This window comes from Falco biarmicus, chromosome 8, assembly GCF_023638135.1.
Source record: "Falco biarmicus isolate bFalBia1 chromosome 8, bFalBia1.pri, whole genome shotgun sequence".
Classification (NCBI taxonomy): Eukaryota; Metazoa; Chordata; class Aves; order Falconiformes; family Falconidae; genus Falco; species Falco biarmicus.
In genome coordinates this window covers 64,463,079-64,488,849 of record NC_079295.1, presented here as the reverse complement: position 1 = coordinate 64,488,849, position 25,771 = coordinate 64,463,079, and the positions used below count along the sequence as shown (strand labels likewise).

Here is a 25,771-nt window from a genome sequence, read left to right as displayed (position 1 = left end):
TGCTGCTCACCCGAGTATTTTTCCTTCCTTCTGCTCTAGGTGAACATCATCCCGATTATTGCCAAAGCAGACACCATCTCCAAGAGCGAGTTGCACAAGTTCAAGATAAAGATAATGAGCGAACTGGTCAGCAATGGCGTGCAGATCTATCAGTTCCCCACAGACGATGAAGCCGTTGCTGAGATTAACTCTGTGATGAACGTGAGTAATGCTGCCCATTGCATCGCCACCAAAGGTTGTGACAATTAAACTGCCACACAAAAATGCGTTTGGAAGGCAAGTTTCATTGGGATTGTCCAGACACTGAATCTGTTTGAAAGTTGAGCTGTAGATCTGACAGATGCCTGAGGCTAGTGCATACAGAATTAATTAAAATGTGGCTCTTATTTAATCTGTGTGCTCTCTGGAGAAACTCAGCTCTAAAATCGGTTGTATTAATTTTTTTTTAAATAATTTCTTCAAAATTCATTCTGTTTGCTTTTAGGTTACTTTTAATTTGAGGAGGGAGAAACTTTGAATAAAAATTTTACAGTTAAGATTACCTTTCTGACTCAGGGAGGCTAAGCAGAGAAAACCCAATTCAAAATAAAGAAAAAAAATTGTTGGAGTCCATTTTGTCTTTTTTGAAATTCGAAGGTCAAATTCAGACCCGGCTGAGGCATGTGCAAAAACACTTTCAGGTTTCCTGTCTCCCAAATCAGAGTGTAGCTATTGCAGCAGAAATAGCTGAAATGTTTCCGTGTTCATTTTTTAAATAGAAAGTAGCTTTTTCATTAAAATGAACATTTTCCTGCATATTTGTTTCTGATTCAGTGCTTTGTCTCTCACACACACCCCTCCCCCTTTGTGTTTTAAATTTCAATAGCCAATTGATTTCTGGGTCGATGGGATACATGTTTTCACTGTAATAGTTCTTTTTTGCTGAATTTGTGAAACATTTGGAAGATGCACTCTTTAAAAAAAATTGCAAGCTGTGTGTATTGGGGGGGGAAAAAGTGAGTCATGCTTGCTTGGTTTTTGAGGATTTTTTTTTTTGTTTTTTTTCCCCAATGAAAATGTTTTGGGCCACGTCTCTACCAGTTCCCACTTCCAGATCTGTTTCTTCTTAAATGTGAAGGACTTTGTCAGCCTCGTCCTGCTGAAGCACCCGCTCCATGGCTTCTTCCCTGCAGTGCTGAGGACGGTGCCCTGTTTCCTTACTGCGCTTGATGCTTTGCAGACTTCGAGAGCAATGAGCACACGTTGTATCCTGTACATGTCCCTTCCCGTGCCCACACACAAACTGCTGTGCCAAGGCCTGTTTATGGATGTCTTTGCTTGTGCTTTCTGCAAGGCAGGGAGTGCCCTGCTCTTGGCATGTGGAAAGACTACAGCTGCAAGAACAACCTGACAAATGGATGGAGGGAGATCAGTAATGATCATGGTGTTCCCACAATATTTCCCCACCTAGTTCAGTCCAGCCAGCATTGCTAGTAAGCTGTGTTGTGGCCCTACACTGCTCTCTGTTGTAATATCCCAGCGTAGAGCAGAGACTGCTCCGAGTACTGGAGGCTGTTAGCTTCAGAGGGAGGACTTTTTGCAGTTGATCCTGTGCCTAAATGAGGGGGATCTAATGGCTGAGCTGATCTCTGAGGGGTTGGCCCATGCACTGAGTCCCTGCCTTGGCTCTGTTTCAGGCTCATCTGCCCTTCGCTGTGGTCGGCAGCACGGAGGAGGTGAAAGTTGGGAACAAGCTGGTGAGAGCTCGGCAGTACCCATGGGGAGTGGTGCAAGGTAAGGCGCTGTGAGCTGGGCACCCCCTGCACCCTCCCTTGCGTGGGCATGTGCTGGCACCCTCTCCAGCTCTGCCTGCGTGTGCATGAAGGTGCCCTGTGCTAAACGGTGCAGAAATGTTCTGTGCAGCCTTTTGTGGGTTGGCCAATCTTCCCTTTGAATTCCTGTTCCTACTAGCAGGTAGTGATGGTCAGCGGGAATCCCTGCATCCAAGGGGCTGTGCTGTGCCCTGTGTGGGATGGCAGGGAGAGGTCCTTGTGAGGAGAGTGGCTGGAGTTAAGCTCGATGTACATTTGTGCTCCCCAGCCGTGTGTGCAGTTTGCTGACTTCCCCCTTTGCTTCCATCAGTTGAGAATGAAAGTCACTGCGACTTTGTGAAACTGCGGGAAATGCTGATTCGAGTCAACATGGAGGATCTTCGGGAGCAGACTCACACCCGCCACTATGAGCTGTACAGGAGGTGCAAACTGGAAGAGATGGGCTTCAAGGACACAGATCCAGACAGCCAGCCCTTCAGGTGAGTGGCCTTTGTGACTAACATCGATTTGGAGTAACGGTTTGGTACTGACACTCCCCCCAGAAATGGGAGGTTTGCAGCTGGTATCCACAATGTTGGGCTGGAAGATACTAGCACTGGGTTTGAACTTTGCAGCTGAGTTAGACCTTCCCTTTCTGCCTGTTTGTCTTTAAGCAATGCGGACAGGCGTGCGTTTCCCCATCCCTAACTCATTGGTGTCCAAAGAATCTGGATCTCGTTTGCTTTCTTCCCCAGCCTCCAAGAAACATACGAGACCAAAAGGAAAGAGTTCTTGGGCGAGCTCCAGAAGAAAGAGGAAGAAATGAGACAAATGTTTGTTAACAAAGTCAAGGAGACGGAGGCAGAGCTGAAGGAGAAGGAGAGGGAGGTGGGTGTGCCAAAAACCTGTGAGAGGAGCCCAAAATACAGCCAGCATAGGATCTGGGTCTGGGCAACATAAGAATCCTGGAAAGCACATGCAGCTCTCGAGCAGACCTCACCAGCCAAAGCGCACACACACACCTTCCCCCACTCAGAGAAGGGGATGCAGGGTAATGTTTTCAAAACAGCATCACACTGGCTTAGGTGTCTCAGAAACAAGTCTTCCCCATCCTGTGCAGTGTGTAGGAGACTTGGCTGCTGCTTGCTGAGTGAAGGACAGTGTGGGACGTTTTGGGGAGCATCCATGTCAGGTAGACTTTACCTCTGGACAGCAGAGTAAAGGGGACAGCTGGGCTGGAGTCCCTTGGGTCATTGGTGTGAGGCCCCAGGCAGCTGCTGTGACGGAGGAGAAAATAAATGGACCATCCTCAAAATCAGTGAGGAACAAAAGAGCCCACAATGTCCACAGCCCCCTTGCAGGGCTGCAGGCTGAGCTGAGACCCTTGGTGTGCTTACCCGGGGCTCATGCTTTCTCCTGCTTTGATACGTCGCGTCAGGCAGAGCTGAATTTATTGTCTTTGCTGCTTTTGGTGAAGAGGCTGTGATTGCCCAGAGGCCAGCTCTGCCGAGGGGCTTGCACAGCGCAGGGGTGCCGGCTGCCGTGCCCTGCCATGGGGTCGCTCTGGGCAGGGGGTGGGGATTTGTGTGGGAGGTGCGAGTGGGGCTGTTGGGGAGGGGAGCAGGGGGAGCGCAAGCTGGTCATGCTGAATGTGATGCTCAGAGGGTCTGTCTCCTACCAGCTGCATGAGAAATTTGAGCACTTAAAAAGGATACACCAGGAAGAGAAAAGGAAGGTGGAGGAGAAGAGGAGGGAGCTGGAGGAAGAGATGAATGCCTTCAACAGGCGGAAAGTAGCGGTGGAAACCTTGCAGTCCCAATCCTTGCAGGCTACCTCACAGCAGCCACTGAAGAAGGACAAAGACAAGAAAAAGTAAGTGACTGAGCTAGAGCCTTTCTCCTCTGCCACTGGGAAGCTGGGTGTCTGCTCCAGTGCTTTAACGTGTGATCAGTTGTTTAGCAAATGGAAAAGGGGATTTTGGAATCCTAATTCCTACCCTTCTGACTCCGCACTCAAAGTGGAGGAGAGATGGGGCCCTCCCATGCCCGGGCACTGCCCTGGGGAGGCCCTGGTGACCACAGGTGGGGGGATTTGCCATCTGGGGCCTTTCTCTAACGGCCAGGTGTCCTGTGGGGTTTGCCCTTCCTCTGTGACAGCCAGCTGAAGCGAGCCTGCAAGCCGTCTGCTCCTGGAGACGGACCAGAAGGTGACTGGAAGTGAGCTGCATCTCCTCCCCAGCAGAGAGGAGTGGGGACAGTCCTGACACGGTTGTAACATCCTACAGATGTGGTCCCCTGTCGTGCACTACTTCACTGTGATCCGTAGGCTTGGGGCCCTCTTTGGGACCGCACTTATTTTATTTTTGGAGGCAAAGCTGTAAAGAAAGGAAACAGCGGCTTAGAGTGAGAAGATGCCTTGGGAATTCCTTAGGGTTCTGTGTGAGATAGGGCTCCAGGGCATGGTTCTTCTGCTTAGGAGAAAGCTCTTTTCCCCTAAAGGCAGAATTCCTGTCTTTGCTTGCTGCAAGTTATTTGATGTTTCTGAAGCCAGCAAGTGTGGAGCGAGGGCATGTAAATAATGCCCTTTCAGCTGCCTGGTTGTGTAATGGAAGAGCAGGAGTGGGGCAGACGGGTTTAAAAAGAAGAGGGGGAGGGGGTGAACCTGCTTTTGGTCAAGCCACTCTTCAAGGAGCACTGGCTAAGGAGCAAAGCAAGAAGCACCATCATGCAAGCTGGTAACTCTGTTACTCTGTCATTTTTTGTTACTTCCCCTTGCGTGAAGGAGCTTGAGGGTCAGAGCTGCATTCTGTCAGATCCGGAACAGGCGAGTGGCAGTGCTTTCTGAGCCTTTTAATGGTGAAAAGAAAGACAGACCATCATGAGCAGCAACACCCGAGTTTGCTCTTGACATCACAGCGTTCAGCTTCACGTTGCTGATGAGATCTTGTGCTCTGTCACCTCACTGCTGTGAACTGCAGCACTAGAGGAGCTCGTTCTACGTACTGACATGCTAGTAATTTGTTTCTTCCCGTGGAAGATGGCAGTGTGTGTTATTGAACTTATTTCCTTGGAATGTGAATGTGTTGCTGTTTAAAACAAACCCAAAGCACACCCTTCTGCAGACCTCTGGGCATGCTCTGGGCATATCCCACCTCACCCACAGAGTCCAAAATGGTCTGTAAAACATTTTGCTGAAAATAGGGTTTAATCCTGATAAACTCGCACATGAATTAGGGGCTGAATGTTGGGGCAGCCTGGGGCCCAGGGCTGCTTTGGGGAAGGTGAGCATGCCGAGCTGCACGCTGTTAACTTGCGTGAGCGATGCCAGTCACCAGGATGCTCTGGCGGCGATGTTCTGTGTGTGCTGGCCACGCAGAAACTGCAGCTTCCCTCTGCTCCATCTGTCCCCAGCAGAAACAGCTTTTCTGTGCTTTGCTGGTTTTAGCCCACCTGCGGATGAGTCCGGCCACCCTTCCTCTGCTGGGTGGTGCCTGGGAACCGGCTGTGGTCAGAAGTGGGGTCAGGAGAGGGCAGCTCAGGCAGTGTGCGAAGGACCAAGGGGCACCTCTGTGCAGTGGGGACACCCCCTGGTGCTGGGGCTGGGGGCTCTCTTCAGCTCCAGAGCACAGCTAGGGGAGGTGCGCCGTCATCAGGAATAAAATTAATAAATTAGGGAGAGGAAGTGGTTTTGGGGTTGGTATTTTGTTGGTTGGGTTAGGTTTTTTGTGATTTTTGTTGTTGTTGTTGTTGTTGTTGTTGTTGCAAGCCTGTGAGCTAGTTCAAAATGTGGTATTTGGAGGTTTCTGTTCAAGCAGGATAATCAACTTTTTTTAAAAAAAAAAATAATTCAAAGGAAGGTGCCTCCCCTTGGCCTTGCCAGTGACCTGTCTTCCTAGACCCCCATTTCATCTGGGAGGCATTGGAAGGAGCTGGGGGCTTTGTGAAACCTGCGTGTCAGAGAGCACAGCCCTCGCCCGTCCCGCTGCCGCGTCCCAGGCAGCCTGTTCCGTGTTACCCCACAGACCACACAGGCATTAAGAGGATCTGCGTATTCCCAATCAATCAGCGGGAATGTCTTTCCCAGCTTTCTTACCAGGATCTTTCAGCCAAACTGGATGGGAAGGCAGCTGGGATCTGGGCACCGGTGGCAGGCAGTGTCCTCCCGGGCACCAGTGGCAGAGCGTAGGGTTCAGGCTGTGCCTGCGGCTTCAGTGACCGAGGAGCCAGCGCTGTACGGAGCCGAGTGCGGTGTTAGCTAGGGGTTTGCTCCCTGCTTGCCTGGGGGCACGTGCCCACCTGGGGCGGTGTGAGGAATGGGATGGAGGGGGTGCGAAGGGGCATCGCTGCCGAGAGAGCCCCACGCCCCCCCCAAGGGATGGGGCTGCGAGGAGTACCCTGGGCGTACAGCCAAGGTGCTGCGACCTCGCAGGAGCTGGGAATATATTGTGAGCTCTGGAGGGGGTGTTGTTTCTACTTCCAGTTGTGAGGAGAGCCGGTTGAACCTTTTATCGTCTCCTGTTTCAACACAGTGGGTTTAGCAGCTTTAGTAAGGGATGGAGGTGGAAGAATTGCAGGTGTTGAGGGGAGACCCGGGTGGCTGCACGGAGGTTCCCTTTGGCACTTGCAGCAGCTGAGCGGGTTGTGCTCTGGTGGGGCTCAGCGTGCGGGGGGCCGCCCTTGTCTGCGAGCAGTGTTTGCCCTTCTCTTCCTTTTTTCTTTTTAACATATTTAGCTACATTTTGCTTTCATTTAATTTTCGTAATTTAATTCATGCTTTTTTTTATGTTTTGTTTCTTTCAGTTAATCACATACAGACTTTCAGGCCAAGAGTGGACTTGGTGCTTTCATGTGTTAAGTTGCTTGAGTTTCCCACCCTGTGACCCTTCTCATAACATTGTGTGAGTGGACCAAAGTGAAAGAGAAAATGAGCATCTTCAGTGGTTGCAGTGTAACGACTCGCTGTTATCTGTACAGAATTTATCAGGAGGTGTTAAGGAAGTAACCTTTACCATGTACATTTTGTTAAACAAAGTCAACTAATCCCTAAAGTAAGATGTTTTGTTCTAAACCCAGTGATTGAGAGCTGTGTATAAAGTGACCGTAACTGTTTGTCTGAACTCATCTTACCCACCATATAAATAATTGCGTTCTAGGTTTTATTATTATTATTTTTTAATTGGCTAAGGCGACTGCTTGAGGCTCATCTACCTTCCCCTGTACATGCACAGATGTAAGGAGTGGTCTGAAGAATGCTGAAATGTTTGTTTTTCTAACAAACTTCTCAAATAAGTTTTTAGAATGGGTAGAAAACCACAATGCTTAGACTTTCTGCTCTGGGAATCTTAGTCAGAGTAACCCTCATTCCTGTAATTATATATTTTAATCCTGAATTACTCTAAACACATTCTACATCATTTATAATATTTTTTTATAAATATATAAGAGAGGAGAGAGAGAGAAAGAATTGTTAACAAAATTAATGGGACAATGTTTTGAATTTTCTTTACTGCTAAAGTAGAACATTTATATAGAAAGATTTTTCGTAAGAGTTTGTTGTATAATGTGGAACTACAGGATTTGTGTAGCTTTTCAGTTGTCATTTACCAATGTATTTTACTGTTGTGGAAAAATTATTTAAGTGGTCATATTTACTGCTACTCTTTAACCTTAAGTTTACCATGTGCCTAATAAGGAGAATCCTCTGATCTTGAGCTATGCACCGTATTTATGCTGATAGGCTCTATTCCCCTTGGAAAGTGCTTTCTTTAACACTTTGCATGCCTAGAGATCACATCCTTGTTATCCTGGGCAACTGAGCTTAGAGGAATAATTAGGATCAATATTATTATTTTCCACTCAAACCATTTTGTGATAAGGCGGGGCAGTGACTGAATAGGGACTCACTAGCTGTGTTGTCATGGAAAAACAGTTGGACCCAATTCCATCCATCCATCAGATAACAGGCTAAAAGAGAGCAAATATTTTATATTAACTCCCATGTAGTGTCTTTAGAGTTTATAAGAACACTGGCTGGCTAAGTGTTAGTTGTGAGTGTGTGCATTTTTATTTAGTTATTAACATTACAAGATTTTTCTGATAGTTTAAAGACAAGAAGGATGTCAGCAGATTCCTTCTTTGACTTGCGGATGGAGGTGCACGGCCTCGTGCCTGAGCCGTGCAGGTCTCTGTGAGGGCAGTGCTGTGCTGGAGGGTGAGATGAGGTTCTTCAACTTGCATATCCCGTTAAAGCAGCTTTTTCTTTGTTTTTCATCCTAAACACGTGCTCAGGTGTTAAACTGTTTTCATATGCACATTGGCCTTTTCTATGGATATACTGAAAATCATGTCAGTGTTACTTGATGCTTGTAAGAAGGAACCTCCCAAGGATCTCACGGGTGCCTTTCAGAACAGGCGGCTCCTCAGAGAGTAGAAATTGCGCGCGCTTGTTAGGAGTCTGCTGAAAGCTGAACATCTAATTTTCAAGGCTGTGCCTCCAGGTTAGATGTATTTTAAAGAGTAACTGGCAAATGTTAGGAGGGTTAATGTGTTTTTCTCAGAGAAATGTACCAGGAACCCAGCCTATTGTTACATGCAAGTAGACAATTCCAGCTTGCCACTGCCTACAGCCCAATCGTGTCACACGTTAGGGGCAGGATTTTGACTTTAGCTAATGAGAGAACCTCTGGCGCACTAATTGCGTGAGTCAGCAGCCCAGTTGGGTTCGTTGTGTTGCTTCTCAAAGCAAATGCTATGTGGGCTGGGATAAAACAGTAACTGATGACAGAGAGTGTGCGAGCAGCTGCCTTGCCATTGCTTTTCCACTCGATAGCTTTCTCCTGATCTCACGCTGCAGCCAGCAAGATCTATGCAAATGATTTCTATCTGTCCTGGCTCATCAGAGATCAATTCTTTTTTCCTAGAATAACAGGTAGTTAAAAATAATGATGATAACAATGAAAGAGTAAAAACCTTCAAATCCATGGGCATTGTGAAGAAATTTCCAGCTTCTTCTCATGAAGACATTCAGAATGTATGTAACAATATTTTAATGATGATTATTATATTACATTGACTTTATGTTGTGATGGACATACCTTTACCTTGTAGTTATTTTTTAGAGCCCTTGATACCATAATCTGCCCAATGGGACTCAGTGTTTTCTTGGGTTTTTTTCCTCTAGTACTTGATTTTTCCTTTTGGCTGAGAAAAGATTTAAGTATATGGTATATAGAGTAGTTCTGTATCTTATTTTTATTTAACAAGTTACAAATATGTGGTGATGCTAATCTCACTCCAGTTCGAAGACTTACTTTTTGTAGGCTAGAAGAAGTGAAAGAAAAACCCTTCAGAAATGACTGAAACTGTTCAGTTACACATCTTTCAGCTGTTTTATGTATTTATCTGTAAAAGGTTGGTATTAATGGGGAAAAAACTGTCCATTTTTTTATCATTTAAACACTTACCATCATGTTTGTTGTCTGCTTTCTAATTTAAAATGTGTTTTGCGGGGCTCTAAGCCATGTAGGCTTCCCGTCTGGCTGGGTGCCATTGGGTGGTGGACTTGGAGCACATGGAGGCACCTGGGGGACCAGCCCGGGGGTAGCAGCCTCTCGGACGTGCTGCATCTGTTCGCTTTGTCATTCCAAATGTGTTGGGTTTTGGGGTTTTGTTTTTGTTTTTGTTTTGTTTTTTTACTTTTGTTTCTTTCCACTCACTTTGTACTTCTTTTCTTTTATTAAATCTCACATGTATTTTGAGTTTTTGTGGTGTCGTTTATTTAGCGGTGGTTTTCCTGTGTTATCTAGCGGATCTCTGTTGAAAATGATAACATATAACGACTGAAACCTTACCAGTCCCAGGATGTCTTATGACTATTGGGAACATTCAAAAATAAAATTAGCTAATTAATTAACAATTAGGTAATCATACAGTATGCAGGAAAGCACCTAATCTGTAATCTGGGGAGAAATTCTAAGATATTAATTCAAATGCTGTCCCTGTTGGGGCAAAAGTAGCCTCCAGGCTTGTTGGTACATCTCCCCTGTGGGATCTGGTGACTGAGTGGGTAGATGTACTGGCAGTTTCACTGATGTAACAATGCCCAAAGAGGTGATTTAAGGGTAGGGTGAAAAGGGAGCAGAGGTGGAGGGTTTCTTAACGGTGCTTCCAAGGCCGTATGACTTTTCTGGAGAAGCACATCACGCACTTAGGCCAGGGCCATAAAAAGAGCACAGCTTTAGTTTGGAGGGTTCTTTTTGTCAGAGGGAGCTGCTGCTGAAGCTTTACCTGAAGGCCTGTGCTGGTGTCTGTTCTGTGGGCCATTTCTACCTATGAAGTTTTATATTCAGATAGTTTAGGGTCTCTGGGTTTTATTTGGTCTGGTGCTGAGATCAACGCTGCACCTGAAGCAAAACCAACAAGTGGAGTCTTGCAGATGCACAATGTTGGCTGAAGTGGTGCTTCTGATGGGAGCCCCAGTTTCAAGAACAAATCCAAGTGGGTGACCCTGGCTGCTTGTGAAATCTTTTTAGCAACATGCAGGTGGACGGTGCTGTTGCTGCAGGAGTTGGCTTGTGTGCGAGACGTCTGCTTTCTGCGCTTAATATGCAGCTTGCTTAAAAGGCAGAGGGCAGTTCTGGTCATCCAGTGTGCTGCCTGTGTGCATGCCGTGTTTTTACAAGGTCAGGATGGTTTCCCCAGCTGCGGTACCGTGCTGTACGGACACCATACATCCACTCACAGAGACCTGACCAGAAGCGTGGTTGGAGCTGGTAGCGATCACCAACAAAGTGCAGGGGGAAGTCTGAGGCTGCACTGGGTTAGAGTTGTCGCTTGAGCCGGTTCAATTTTTGAAGGATAAGCCCGAGTGGGGACTTAGCAGTTGATACCAGGTAGTTTGTATGAGATGTTTTACAACCTTTTCCACCCCAACACTTTTTAAAGCCAAATCGAAAAGAGAAAGTCATTCAGGTACATAAGAATTAACTGGGAAACTGAGGTGGTAGAGAAGCTGGCCGTGTTAAAGACGGGCTGCCTGGTGATTCAGGGTGATGTACATTGGCAAGTATTTTTCCACAGGAGCAATGTTAAGATTGTTCATTAATATCTGTGCAAAGCTCCTAGAGATGCTCACGGGAGCTTGCGAGATGTGGCGTGTTGCTACAGAAGCCGTCGGGCAGTGCTGTCGGGACTGACAGTGTTTTGCAGGGCCAGAGCCGACGCCGGTGGCCGAGGCCCTGGGACGTGTTGATGTTTCCATTCGGGAGACGACCCAAACCAGCCTCAGCTCCCTGGGCTGCTCGGTGGGGAGAGCTGCGCAGCTGTGAGGGCTGTGACCTGGGAGGTGAGGCAGGGGCGGCGTGAAGCCGCTGGCTCTGCGGGCTGGGAGAGCTGGCTGGGGCTGCCTGCGCTGGCCCGCGGCGCCTCTCCCCATCCGGGCTCTCCGTAGCATGTGGCTTCTCAGATGTTCTCTCTCGGCAGTCTTTCCTCATTAAAACTTTAAATCAATCCTCTGATTACCAGTTCCAAACAAGACCGTGGTGGCCGGAGAGCTGCTCCCAGTTGCGATGGTTTGAAGGGAGATGTCTGTGCCCAGCCCTGCGCGCTGCCAGGCGGCAAATGTTAATTTGTACTTTGACCTTTCATGCTGTCTTTACTTAATGTAAATAACTGAAACTTAAATACTGATTCTCTTTTGTTTTTTCTGTAGCTTTTTTAGTCTTCCCAGTGCGTGCTCCATAACATCAGGAAGATATGTTAATTAGAAGATTTATTAAGGCAAAAACATCTCATGCAGAAGAAATTAATTGGTGCTTTCACCTTTAAGCTTGCAATATATTGCACAGAAGAGATTACATAGCAAGGACTAAGATAAGATACACCATCTCTTTTGATCGGGAAAAGTTTGCTTGATCAGGTTTCTTGATAAAGTTGAAAGATACTTGCCAAAAGATAAACCACTAATTAAGGCTGCTGCATGGCTTGCACTAAAACCAAAATGCAAATCTCCAGGCGAGAGCCGGTAGAAAGCATTTAACGCTGACTGAACTGCAGAGACAGGGACAGAGCTGGGTTAGTGTGAGAGGAGCTTTCAGCTTGCTGCTTGAGCTGCCGCTGTACTGGGGTTTCTGTGGGTCCTCGCCTGGGTCTGGGCTTGGGGTGTAACTGTCGAGCCTCCTCATGTCCCTAACCTTTCAGCTGGATTCTCACATCTCTCAGCAATAGCTCTTCCGTGTAGCTTTTTTTTTTTTTTTTTTTTTTTCTGTAGACTTACAGGTTTTATAACCCAAATCCCCCAACCTTCATTTGTTTAGTTTTCCTGGGGCTGCCCACGTGTGCCTCAGAGCTTAACCCCTTCCCCGGAGCTCCCTGCCCACCTCCCCACCCGTTGCCTCCGGACCAGTACCCCTGCCCCATCCTACTGGGGGTGTGGGTGAGGAGAGAACATTTTAAAGGACAACTAAATGTTATATGTTAATGGTTTAAAGCTGGAGACTTGGTGTTCCTGGTTGTGAGTTCTGTGTTTGTAACAGACTGACTTCCCCTTCGGTAAATACTTGGGTTTTTTTTAAAAAAAAGTAAAAAAAAAAAAAAATAATAAAAAAAAATGATGTCTGTGCCCCAGTCTAATGTCACACAGGAACGAGGAGAGGCCCCAGTTTATCTTCATTTTAAAACAACCTTGTAAATGAATCTCAGGAATGACCTGCTTGTACCAAAGTTGGGTTTAATAAAAACGAAACTGACTTGTTTAACAAACATCTTTTAAAAACATGTTTTGTACCCTGTAGTCACTGGAACAGCTAAGTGCTGTGCCCAAATTCACAACCCTTACTGTTTATTCCACTTCCCCTCTGTTAACCCCGTTACCCTGCATATCTGTGTTCAAAGGGTGATGTCCCTTGCGCACCCCCATACGCCTGGGGACAGCTGCCCTGTCTCCAGGCTGCTGCTTGCCCTGGAGCTGTGGCGCTGGGGGTGTCGGACCAGCCAAAAACCCAGTCCTCGGTAGGAGGTTTGGAGGCAGCTTGCAGTCTGTACGCTTCCTTGTGCTGGGCGGTGTGACCAGAGTGGGACACGATCCGGCTGTGAGCAGCAGGGGGTGACGGAAGCCTGGCGAGGCTCCCATTGAGCAGGCTGGTGTGGAGATGAGCGGACAGTGCAAGCGGTGCTGCGTGCCGCAGGCACTGCGCTCCTGACCCCAGGGTGGGCTGTACCTGACAGTCACTGACACCTCTGGATGCCCTTGGTATAAATTAGACCTTGGAAATAAATTTCAGCATGTAACAGGTATGTGGCCTGAAAATAACCAAACAGGGCACACGAGGAAGTTCTGGAGACTCCTGCCGCTTGTGGGCAGCAGGAACTAAACCCCGGGACAAGCCTGTTCGTCCCCTCCTGTGCCCGGTGCCGCAGGGACAAGGTGCCACGTGCTTCAGTGGAAGTGGGACCAGGCGGGAAGCAGCCAGCGTCTGGCCAGGCTGGGGCTCGGGAGCTGTGCATTCAAGGCTGGAAGTCTGCTCGGGATGGCTCTGTCTGTCTTCATGTCTGTCGCATCCCACACCAAGCAGGAGGAAAGCTGAAGCAGTGTGTGACCATCAGGCTGAGCTGAGCAATGAAACGCCCTTTGCTGCTGCTTTGATGACTGTTTTAAACTCACCTGCATTTTCTTTTGAGGTAAACTGATCCAATTTCTCTGGCAAAGCTTTAATCCAGTTTGGAGCTGTTGTGAAGTTTAGAGTCCCATCTGGATAGGTGCATTGGGAATAAAGGGGTCTTTTCCTCTCAAAGTTGCTCAGAAGATTTGGTTCAGTTCTGTTTGCCACGACGATAGTTTGGTCACCAGTGGGATTCAAGTTGCACGCCTTGCTGAGGAAGAACGAGAGGACGCTGCTGAGACCTGCCAGGAGTTAATGCATCACTTGATCTAAGTGCACTTTTCTGCATTCTTAAAGAATTGAACTGTAAGTACTGTTCAAATTGAATTTAAAATACTAAAGCCAATTAGCAAAAACCCCAAAACCTGCATAGAGGCAACCCCACAAATGAGATATAGAGGCTTTATATGTGTCTGAAGGCACTTGGTATCGGTGATGCCTCAAGGTATCCTGCTACGCACTCCTGAAGGTCTTTCCGTGATCCCGGTGCTGGTTGCTGTTGATTGCTTCTGTGTGTTTCTTTGCTGTATCAGCAGATTTTGTCAGAAACCTGTAATATGGTAAAACAACTATTGTATTATTCTTTCCTCTGCTGTTTTCTTGTATCTTGATTAATTCTCTGAAGTTTCTTTGTGCACTGTGTAAATGAACTCTTCTTCTAGGTCATCACATGCCCACCATAAGTAGCGATGCTGAGGCAGGTTTATTATCTGAAACACCGGTGAATGCTGATCTGCAGCAGGGCAGCTTCATCCCTACGTGTAGCGGTCCCTGGGTGACTTGCTTTAGCTGTGACATGTTTCCTTTTGGTGGTGGTTTATGAATGGGAGATGTGGCGGCAGCTAGGGGTGGCTCTGAATTGCTTTGCTGTTTCTGGAGGCGATTTGATGATTGGTTTATGGTTTTGCACTGATTCAGAATCTGAGCATCCATGTGCAGCAGCAGTGTCTGCCAGGAAACTTCTTGAAAGATAAAAAATTCTGTGGATACTTACCATAGGGGGTTTCAGATGTAATTGTAGCTTCGTTTACAAGGTGGTGTTAGCCTCAGGCATCTAGAAATCTGTCCTGAAGTGAGGCAACAGCCGAAGGAGTCTGGGTTTCAGAGGTGTGCCTTGCTCCAGCCAAGACTCCTGCAGGGGAAGGGATCCTGCTGTTGCGGACACAAACCCACCCTCGCTTCTCTGCCGAGGGCCAGAGGCCGGGATCGGGAGCTGTGCTTGTGCCCAGAGGGCAGGAGGAAGGAACCTTCCTTACCAGGTCAAGCTGAGGCACCTGTGACAATGTTCTCTGAAGTTCTACAGGGACTAAATATTGCCCAAAACAACAACTAGCCCCGAACACATCAGGTCTGTGCTGGCTGAATCTGGCACGTCCTTCCCAGTAACTGGTGTGTAGCAAAATGGTTACAGGATCCACAGCAGTGAGTTTAGCAGCAGGTAGAATAAACTTGTGACTGCAGTATGGATGCTGTGCAGAGTTCAAACAGGCAGACACAGAAACAAGACAGTCATCAACTCTGAAACCCAGCTGGGCAAAATGATTGTTCCCTTAGTGCTGTCAGCAGGATGTGTGGGGTCTTCATCTTGTTAGTCATTACTTGTCCAGGCAGCGAGGGGAGAGATTAACAGCCTCAACCTCCATTCTGCAGTAAGAAGGAAATTTGCACAGCTCTCGCAATCAAAAATGCTCTCCTGTTACAAGAATGGTCCTGTTGCAACAGCGGCTTCTTCCTGTAGCTTGCAGCTCCTTCTGTAGGGCAGGAAGCTCCGTTCTTAGCAAGAACACAGAGGTAAGCGGCGCCTTTAACCCGCTGAGGCCAGGCCACAAGCAATCGTTCCCTTACTGTAACTCCAGCAGTGGAATAGGTGTGCAGAAGGGACCTGTGCTGCCAGAGGGAAGCAGCAGCAGCATGTCCTGGGAGAGCGGGCAGGCTCTGGGTTTACTGTTCCCATCCCAGTATGGCATCTTGCACCCTGACTGGGAAAGGAGGACCCTGCTGGGCCTTTCAGCGTAGACTTCATCTTTTAGAATTAGCCCCCTATTAATGTACAGTCGTGAATGCTGGTCATACAGATCTGCAGAGGTTTTGAAAAGCAGGTTTGACAACGGGTTTTAATCCAGTTTACGGGCAGGAAACTCTGTACATAGGATCAAAGCTGAGGGAAGAAACACGAGGTATGGTGGTTGTGCTGTGACGTTACAGTGTGTCATTTACTGTGTGTAGAGTTCTGCTGGCATTTCAATGGGTAACGCAGCTGGTGACAGCACTTGAGAGAGGGCGAGGGGATGGGAGAGCAGAACCAGGTATGCACCCCACCTTCCTGCAGGGACCTGGGTGGGCACCAGCTTTGGGCTGGACCCTTCAAGGGGCACACCGAGAACGCACAGACCAAGCTTATATTTTATTTAATGAAAACTACAAAAGACAACTTGCCTCCTTCAAAAAGTCAGGCAGTCAAGTCACAGCTTGTGATAGAAAAGGAAGGTGCTGCACTGAGCGAAGAGCCCTACCACAAAATTAAAACCTTCCCTGTGGTACGCCGGCAGGATGGATAAGTAACATATCCCAGACGTGCTGCTGCCTGGCCCCTGGCTGCGTGGGCACCTCATAAACCTTGTCTGGTGCCGAGCCCTGCCCCTGCAGCATCCCCTGGCACAGGCTGCTGATCACAGGTTGCCGTAGGTTTCACTTGCCTCCAGAGACCTCCTTCAGTTTCATTGTTCCTTCAAGTCACATCTGCTCACGTGTCACCTGTGCTAAGTCTCTAATACTACATGTTTCTTTCTGGAACGCTGAGGCACTGCTTTCTTTGTGGTTTAAAAAGAAAAGCATGGCTTTCTCCCTGCAGATGTACAAAGCTCGCTCTGTTCTTGGTGCCAGTTCTGGCAAATGCAATACTTTCAAAAGTGTTAACATTGCTGCTCAGGACGTCAGTCCTGCACAGTTTGATGTTCAGGAATTCCTCTCCTACAAGGTAAGATGATGAGCAAGGGGAAGAAGGCCAGAAACTTTCTTTCTGCACTGAAGAGTGCTGCTGTTACGCAGAATGTGTGTCTCTCTGCTCCTGTCTCATCCCTGTTCCCTATTTATTTATCCTGTGTCATTATGGGAGACACTTGCCTGTGCTGGTCCATATGAAACCCTTTCCTGTTCCGTGACAGGACTTGCAGGGTGGTGGTGTTATTCATCCAGTACTGTCTGGATTATACCTTCAAACTAGGGTAACAATCACCTGGAAATGCTGGCCCTGTTTAAAACAAAACCCCCCAAAACCCTAAGAAAACACTTTAAAAGAAGGTGTAAAGCTGTTTTTTAAAAAGTGCAATAGAGGTTTACACTGACCTTTGTAGTTTGTAAAACTGCTTTGCTATGGAGATTAGCAGTTAATAAAAAGGGGAGGTGGGGGGTGGGTGGGCAGGATTTATTAAAGGCATTTGTATTGCCCAGTCTGGTAAAACAGAATAAATTTTAAAAAGCCCTCAACAGCACGTGCTGGTTGATGAGGGCACAAGGCAACAGTGACTGTGGACGAGAAGTAATGTCCCACATCTCGTAGGAACTGGGGTTGGGTCTTTAATGGCTTAACCAGGAAGGAGCACAGACCTCAGACCCCAGGATTCCAGGGTAAGGCCTATAAGAAAAACTGGAGGTTTGATTCTTGGTCTTCTCACTGCTAAACCAGAAGCTTGGTTCCACCTGAGGGCAGCTCTAGAGCCCCCTTCCTCAAAAGCAGCTCCTGCTCACTCTCCCATGGGGCATGTCAGATTAGCTCTAACAAGAGAACAATGGAGTGAGTGGATGAAAGGCTTGATCTGTCACACTTCATCGCAGCTATTTTAAAAATCAACACTGAGACATTCAGTTCTCTCTGGTGCACCTGTAGCCTTCTGCCAACTTGATCCCCGAGTTTTAGGATTGTGACCAAGTCTCTCCCCAGCTTTCCATATTTACTTGATGCTAAAAACTGAGGGGTGGCACACTGCTTAGGGAAGGACATAAAAAACAGGAAGATTTGTCATTTTCCTCTGAGAAACACAGCAGCACTTTAGCTCTGTTGTGTCAGCCATTCTGTTCACTGGTTCTGCAGTTGCTGCTGCCAAGGCAGTAATTCTCCACTAGTCCCTTTCAGGTGGCTGTAAGGGAGGACATGGGGAGCTGCCTTCTCCGGCCTTCAGCTGAGGGCACGAGCCACCCACGTTCACCCTCCCACCACTTGCTCCCCCATCCTCACTGCACAGGTGTCTGAATCCATCGTAGCACTCATCAGTCTGCATGGTGTCATCAGGAATCTGGGCTGTAGTAGGCATGAAAGGTGCTAAAACTGGCTGGCTTTCAGTGACCTTCAACCTCACTTGATGGGAATTCTTCAGTCCAAAAGGGTCATGGCAGGGTAGCCTTGCCTTGGGATGGCCCTGGATGGCCTGACTGATGGGACAGAAAATATAAACAGCATTGGATGGCTGCAAGTGCATTAGCTCTTGATCTGCAAGCTCTTTGCAATGAATGAATTCAATGCTGTTAACCTGTAAGGAAAGATGAAGAGATTTTCTGTAAGTTCATGATAAAGTACTCTCTTCTGGCTACTGCTCCTGTAACTGGAGGGAGGGCAGGGACAGGCTGCATTGGATGCCTCAGCGCAGCATATCAGCAATGTGCACGTTGGCCCTGATGCCAAACACTTAACCTGAGTTAACCTCAGGGGCTCCTGAACTACTGCACAAAAGGGGGGCAATTTCAGACAAATTCAAGACCACAAAATGGATCCAAGGTAAGCTGACAGCCTGGGTCTTTAGCCTTTTAGGTACACTGTCTTAAAAGGCAAGTGTTGTATGAAACTGGAGAAAAGCTTTAAAAAAACACAAACAGAGCTTGCCTTTAATGTGCATCATTAGAAGCCAAACTGATTATACTTTAAAAGCAACGTAAATGTACTTAGAAGTTTTTGCAGTGTTCAGTGGGAGGCTGGGGACACAGTGGGCAGGTTTTTGGGTGCTCTCAAACATTCCCATTGCGGAGAACCTCTCCTTGCCTAGGAGGCACTTTGGCCAAGCAATTGGAAATCTCCCTTCCCTGCCAAAGGGAAGGCCTCCTCCCCAGTCCCAGCCCTTCACTGCCCTTTTATTCCCTCTCTTGTTAGCGCTAGCAAGGTCTGCAGCAAAGGCAGAACATGGACACATGCTTCTCAGAAGGCTGCTAAAGTGCAAAGTTGATCATAAGTACATGGGTGCTTTATTAATTTATTGGTGTCCTGGCCTTGAGATTTGTGACCAAAGGCCATTTTGATTCCTACCTGTGCTTTTTTTAGCAGATCAGTAATAACGGGAAACCAATCAGGAGTCAGCCTCTCCAGCTCTAAGGTGATGATCACCAAAGCCAATGTGGAGCCCTTAAACTGCACTAGCTGGTGGCACGCCATACAGTGCTGTAGCTGTTTGGTCAAGAATGCGACGTGGCGGGAAGGATTCATCTGAGGCAGCCCGTGTAGTAGATGGGGCCACTTGGACATCACCATGGCATGGAACTGGAGAGAAGATAAAGTATATATATATATACGCATATATATATATTTAAAAAAACAAACAACAGAGGTCAGTGAACTTTGTATGTTTTCATGTTATCAACCAGAAGTACAGACTAATTTCATCTCATATCAGGAAGCCTAAAGGGTTTCCCCCTCCTTTTTTTTTTTTTTTTTTTTCTTTTCTTTTCCCTTGGTGTTTTGTGTTTGTACTTGCCAACCATTGAACTGGGTTTTTAAGCTTATATTGAATGTACAAGGTCTGTGTTTCCTAACAGTTTCTGAAGTTTCTACATTATCCGGATTGCTATTGAGGAGATTCACTGCAGGCCAGCAGATATGAATAAAGTAAAACCAGTAATAATGACTGCACTCTGAATTTACTGAGGAAACAAGCACCTAAGAAAGGCAGTTTTCACAATCAGCAGCCTAAAATGGCTTAATATTTGCACATAACCTTAAAAAGGGATCCAGGATGTATTCGTATCACATGGTTTTTGCCTTACTAGCACATGATCATTTCTTGAAGACAAAGTTTGTTTCTATCAAATGTTTAGTAACTGCAATCTGAACTAAGTGCCAGATTGGGGTAGTCTCATTGCCTGAAACAAGGGTAAATAATTAGTGGGATGAAAAGGAAAATTAAGAAAAAAACCTGTGTGTCAAATGTAGCAAAACTCTTGACAGCTTTCTATGTACAGTATTAATAGAAGGGAAATAGTTAGAAATATTTTTGCAGTGTGTATTTAAAAAATAAAAATGGCATATAGTTGTGCATTATGAGAATCTTTTTAACGTCCACTTTAGTTGTCCTTTAAAGATGAGAGTAAATTTTTTGAGCAAGATGAAAGGTTTTAAGTGGTAGAAAATTTTTAAAATAAATTAAAAAAAAAATCACTGTAATATTCTTCAAAAGACTTGCAGATGGCTAAGAACAGGTAGTTTGCAAAGCGTCTTGGGAAGGATGTGTGGGTGTGCCTATGTGTGTGCATCAGTGTTTTCTAGTCTTACTTGATAAGGAGCTGTTTCTTTAAAGAAAAAAATTTGCAAAACTTAGTGCTTACAATGTTTAAGAAATCCATTGGTGTTGCTGTGTAAAGATCCCAATGAAGCTTATCTAGTATAATTCTTTCCATCCTCAAGATCTCAGCTGGAGAGCGTTTACAACCACTCTGCGCTGCGAGCATCTTCACCGATGGTATTACCTGTAAAAAAAAAAATTAAAAATAAAGAAGCCAACGTCTTACACAGTGCTGTGTGTGTTTCTCTGTATTGTGAAAGGATCTGACAAGTTTATACACGTCTCAAAGCACCAAGCAGGTAACTCCCATCCTAATGACTGGCCCATGCTCACCACAGGGCAGCTGGCTATGAACCCAAGCCACAGCACCAACAATGTCATTCGCCTCCTGGGCTGCTGTGAGCCTCCTGAACACTGCATCGGTGATGCGTGTTCCCTGCTACTAGTCTCGTTTTGCTCCTCTAATGAGCTAGGAGAAGGCTTCCTGTTCGCCTGCTTACGGGGCCGCCTGTGGTTGTCTTGTTTCCTGTGGTCATTGACTCAGCTCCTCCTTTTTAGCTGAGAGGAAAAGAATAGCCTCAGCGTGACACATCCTAAGAAAGGCTATGAAGATCACTTCACTACAGCAACAGTTGTTCAAGAGGTGTGCGTGTCTGACACCAACTCCTAGGTTTCCTGTTCTTTTTCAAAACAGAGTGAAGGAAAGAGGAGAAATGCAAGCTGAAATGCTTTTGGCTAATGTCTGTAAATGCCTGAGGAAGTCTTATCAGTGCGCTCCTGCCATGAGAGATTATCCTGTGTAATCTCGCACTTGCATGGGTAGTGGCTGATTTTACATGCTCACCTTGAGGCGCAGACCTGAGTCATTTCCTCACCAGGTTCAGAAACCAGTTTTGACTCCAAGGCAACTCACCTATTTTAAGCTTCCTCTGAAGAACCTCCGTTCAGTGGTGCCTACATTACCCTCCCAGGACCCATAACAACGGAATTACAGCACTCTGATGTGCCACAGAGCTGTGCATATGCATCTTGACTGTCCCCCCAGACTGAGCTTTACTGTGAGCCATGGATTCTGAAGAAAGAGGCTTAAGGGAAGGAGAACACAGCCGTTACATAAGCAAACACAAGTCCTTCATCCATAAAGGTCACAATTCTTCCAAGCAACTATGAAACAAGACTGAAAATGTTACTGTCACCCCTTAAGGACTACCTGATGTAAACAAGTTAACCTCCTCATTAAGGCCAAGTTGTTGAAAGACCTGGAAACACAAGCAATGTGAACACAAGAGATGAGTTTAGTGTGTTTGATATTAAACATACAGACCTCGTCTTCTTCATTGGTTTTTGCTGCAAGGACAAGGCAGGAAATTGCTATGCACTGAAGATACTTTAATTGGGCCTGAAGGGAGAAGAAGAAGAAGAAAATACTGAGTAAAGAAGGTAACAGTCCGTGAGGGGTAAATAATTGTCATTCTATGACAGATGCACAAATTGCAAACTTTCATTTAAACTACAATTGCTTCTGTATTAGTTTAGCTGCAGAGAGACTCATTTGAAGCTGCAAACAAAGCAAGGCAATCCAAAGTGAAACAAAATAAATCCTTTTCTGGGTGCAATTTTTATTTGTGTAGGCCACAATTTTTAGACTAGGCAGTGCCACAGTATTTACAATGTAATTCCTCTTCTCAGCTGAGATGTTAATTAATCTGTTTTTGCCAAATGCTGGTATTGATCTAAATAGAATTGAGAGCTGCAAGGCTCAGTTCAACTCATAACTTTGCCGTTACTTCAATGACAGAAAAAGTTGGCCCCACGGTTTGGTTAAAAATAATGGTTTCAAAATGAAAACATTAAAAATTATAATGCAGATGTTTTCTGTTTAGCAGAGACAACCAGATGATAATGAGGTCTTTGTACTTACCACAGCATTTGGACTACAATTCACACAAACACTTCTACCAAGGATTATAAATCAGTGGAACCTCATCAAACATTCCAGTTCGTTCATACATATATCTATATACACACACTTGCTTAAAAGCCTTCCCTAGCAAAGACCCTGACTGGTCCCTAAATCTGCTGCCAAATATAGTATCTGCTTTGTATATAAACTGATTACATACTCCTTACATCCCCAGTCAGTAATCTAGCCAGGAAAAAGCTGACGGAGATTCTCTACCTTTACTGATGCCAGTAATCGGTTAAAGATGCTGGTAGCTAAGGCAAATGTTTCAGGGTAAAACTGGAACTGAGAGTTTATTTCTGCAATCCAGAGAACTGCTTCCTTGTAACATGACAGAGAAATATCTGTTCCCTGAGGGGAAGAAAAGGTTAGAAGAAAAATACAGTTAGTACTTTGACGATTTTGTTAACATATCTCCAAAAGAAGATTCGACTCATTCCAAGTGCTCTAATTAACATTTCTGATGTCTGGAGGCTTGAAATGAAGAAAGTTGTTGGCTGTGTCTACAGAGCAAGGGCAAATTTTGGAGCAGTTTAAAGCACTCGTTTGTGTTGTCCACCCAGTCAGGCTCTAGCTGTGCTTACGAGGGCCTGGTACTGGATTGTACTGGAGTACTGAATGGGGAAGCACCCGGTCCTCCACTTGCACAGTGCGTATGAACCACCAAACTGAGCTCTTACAAACAAGCTGCTGAGTGTGCTTGTTATTTCCCCCTCCTGAGAAAACTGAAGCCTCCCATGCAGCACGTGTTTCATTCAGCCAGCCTCGACGGGCAGTCAGGAGCAGGTTTTGATTTACTCTTCAAGATTTCTTTTTTAACAGAACTTGGATTTGCTTAGCACTGGGACCACAGCAGCCAGGTTTATGACTCCCCCAAGGCACAAGGCAAAATGTACTTATTTTTTTTCTTTCTTATATCTTATTTGAAGATGAATTCAGGTGAGAGGAAGGACTTTGGCTGCCATTACAATGCCACACACAGCTCACGGCGTGCCACATGACCCATCTGAATATTATCACTGGAGAACTGAAAGGGTGTAGCAGTTATGCAGAACAGACATTTACTACCAATTCATTCAATATTACTCATTGCATTAGCTGTTTCACTATTTTGCTTTATTTAGTAGTAAAAATACTTGGTTAAAAATAGCATTTCTATGCTATTGCAAAAAAGAGACAAGACTAGCAGGGCACTTTTGTGCCTTCTTCCACGGATACTTGGTTAAAAATAGCATTTCTATGCTATTGCAAAAAAGAGACAAGACTAGCAGGGCACTTTTGTGCCTTCTTCCACGGATCTCATGCATTTTACAGAAACAGCTGAGCATAACTGTTGCCATTGGACACAGAGGCCACTAAGTGTTGCAGCTTCCTAAGGCAGCAGGCTGACTTGCTTTAGGAGCCAGGAATGGGGTGCTGAATTTCTGTTAGGCATCAGTGAATTCCCTCTTCTCCCATCTGAATAGACAGGACTCAAAGGTGGTGCTGAGCACAGTTAACCCTAATGTGATGTATTTATGGCTTTACCATTGATTGTCTGCTCTTGCCTGCTCCACCACAGTTCCCAAAAATACTTAGAATTGAAACAAAATGCAAACCACCTGGTTTACGTAGGGCATTCGTAAGATCTAAGATGGGACAAATGCAGACCCTCCTCCCCCTTCACTCCTGAAGTTTAGTCCATGCGGGATGACTTTTGCATTCAGGTGGATTAGGTGGCAGGACCAGCACTGCATCTCTGCAGAGTCCCTTAGGGACTTCCAAAGAGGACATGGGAGAATACCTTCAGGGTGAGATTCTGGAAAACTGGCACTTTCCAAATCCTAGCCTCTCTGGCTAAGGCATTTTCCAGGAAGAAGGCAAGTCTCGAGCTCTCTGGAGGCCCAGGGCACTTCATAGCAGTTTTTTGAGCCAGTTTCCCTGATGAGAGCTGCTGTCAAAACCAAGAAAAGAATTATAAAGCAACATCCCAGCTCCTTGTACTAAGTACAGTTTCCTCTTGTGATGCCTCTCTAACGCTGAGAAGGAAGTCAGGAGCAGCCATACAACTTTTTTGTTTGCAGACAGTACTCCTGCCATCCTTCTTCCCTGAGGGGAAGCTCATGATGAAGGAGAACATGTCATGGCTAAACAACAGTGCAGTTGGGGTTTTTTCATCCTAGGCTTGCTTGAGTAACCTTGGGTCGAGCAGTACCTGTTATTTCATTTATCTTGTTTCACACATTCAGCTCTCCATTTGCAGGGCTATTAAATTGCAACCCGTTACCACCTGATTTCAAGTTTCTGGCAAATAAAGGTCTGTTTGCATACAAAAGCTCGAAGATTACTGTTCTTAGGAGGTTTATTAATTCCTAGTTAGCAGTCTTCCTTAGAGCAACTTAATCTTTCTCTGTCACTGTTGAAGGCAAGGCAACAGCAACACTTTGGAAACAACACTCTCCAGACTAAGCGTGTATCCACATGAAACAAACATTTCTGAATAATTTCCCATAGGAACCAAGCAGTGAGAACGTTTCAGCCTGAAACTATTTCAGTGCTTACACTTCGGTGTTTTAACAGCAGAAAAAGATGCTACTAGATAAAACTTCTGCTTTTTGTAAAGAGTGTGAGCTTCCTCATTGGTGTTTTCTGGAAGCTCACACCATTATCTCTACAGCTCCATTAAAAACCCCAAAGTGACATGAATCCTCTGGAAACTGTTCTACATTTCTAATGCTGAAACTCTGCGAAGTCTATGTGTCACTGAAAGCAGGAACCGCACAGGATTTGGGCTTTTGCTGCCACTGGATGTCAAGAGCATCCAAACCTGACTGCTTGGACCACTTCAGCAGAGGGAATAATGTAAAAGGTTTATCCGTCAAATTTGATGCATCCTTCAGCCGCTGGGGGGGGGGGTGGGGGGTGGGGGGGTGGGGAGAGGGATTAATTAGAAGCTTAATTAGAAGCTTACCCTCTGGCTGACCTGAACGCGACCGTCCCCCGCGGGACACCGAGCAGTCCCCGCACCGCCAGCGCCCGGCCCGCCCTGCCAGCGCCGCGGGAGCCCCGGCCCGCCCCGGCCCCGGGAGGCGCCCCCCGCCCGCGCCCCGCCGCGGGGAGCCCCGCCGCCGTCCTTACCCGCCCGGCCGGGCCGCGCCGGGGGTGCTGGGCCGGGCATGGGGGTCGGGGCGGCCCCGCCGGGCAGCAGCGGGGCTGGGGCGGGCCGGGCCGCCCGCTGACATCCGCGGCTGCGCAGGGCCCGCCCGGGGAGCGCGGGGGTGGTGCCTGCGGGCACCCCCGGCACGGAGCCCTCGCCCCCTGCGAGGTCCCAGCCCGAACCTGCTGTGTAGTGGAGCCGCCACGGAAAAGCCCAGCCATGCACCGGGTGGGAAAGTCCGTCCCGGCACATCTTCGTACGGGTACCAGGGGTCTCGGGCCACAGGATCCTCCTGCGACCATGCCTGTCCTGGGAAAGTGCGGCCGTGCCCTGCTCGCAGCTTGGTCTGGCAGGGAATGGCTCCTCTGGATCACCAGGTCGCCTTCCAGACACTGGGAAGGATGGTTTTGGTTGTCTTTCTTGGAGCATATGCACTCTGTCCCCTCCCAGGGCTGGGCTGCTCTACGGGCATCTGTGTTTCACCCCATGTTTGCTTCCAGCCAGCATCAGTGGGTGGGAAAGTCCTTTCCCGCATATCTCCTTACAGACATCTGCGGGTCTCTGACCAGGAGCTCCTTGTGCAACCATGCCTGTCCCGGGAAAGCGTGGCCATGTCCTGCTCACAGCTTGATCCGGCAGGGAATCGCTTCTTTGGATCACCAGGTCACCTTCCGGACACTGGGA

The 25,771-nt window shown here is 46.9% G+C and overlaps 2 protein-coding genes across 6 annotated transcripts in view; one reads left to right on the top strand and one right to left on the bottom strand.

The window, feature by feature from the left end:
- The window catches only part of SEPTIN8 (septin 8), a 37,913-nt gene extending 25,883 nt beyond the window's left edge, over positions 1-12,030 (top strand). Inside the window, exons 5-10 of one of the 2 annotated variants that reach the window (XM_056348216.1) lie at positions 40-201; positions 1,677-1,773; positions 2,122-2,290; positions 2,546-2,678; positions 3,472-3,662; positions 11,499-12,030. In XM_056348216.1, coding sequence (XP_056204191.1) covers positions 40-201; positions 1,677-1,773; positions 2,122-2,290; positions 2,546-2,678; positions 3,472-3,662; positions 11,499-11,553 — 807 coding nt within the window. In that variant the 3' untranslated portion in view covers positions 11,554-12,030. Of the gene's footprint in view, positions 1-39; positions 202-1,676; positions 1,774-2,121; positions 2,291-2,545; positions 2,679-3,471; positions 3,663-6,589; positions 9,547-11,498 lie in introns of those variants that run through there. The other variant, XM_056348215.1, reaches the window with a different exon arrangement.
- Positions 12,031-15,837: 3,807 nt separating this feature from the next.
- Positions 15,838-25,323, bottom strand: CCNI2 (cyclin I family member 2). Of its 4 annotated transcripts, none has more exons than XM_056348210.1 (7): positions 25,069-25,323; positions 23,735-23,884; positions 22,168-22,302; positions 21,313-21,387; positions 20,032-20,172; positions 18,740-18,970; positions 15,838-17,972 (listed from the first exon to the last, which is right to left on the bottom strand). In XM_056348210.1, the coding sequence occupies exons 1-7, from the start codon at positions 25,306-25,308 to the stop codon at positions 17,565-17,567; spliced, it is 1,380 nt and encodes a 459-aa protein (XP_056204185.1). In that variant the 5' UTR covers positions 25,309-25,323; the 3' UTR covers positions 15,838-17,564. The 4 variants fall into 4 exon arrangements, with proteins under 4 accessions (XP_056204185.1, XP_056204186.1, XP_056204188.1 ...); XM_056348211.1 differs by having other exon boundaries at positions 23,735-23,881; XM_056348213.1 differs by lacking the exon at positions 25,069-25,323 and adding an exon at positions 24,902-25,059.
- Positions 25,324-25,771: the final 448 nt, after the last annotated feature.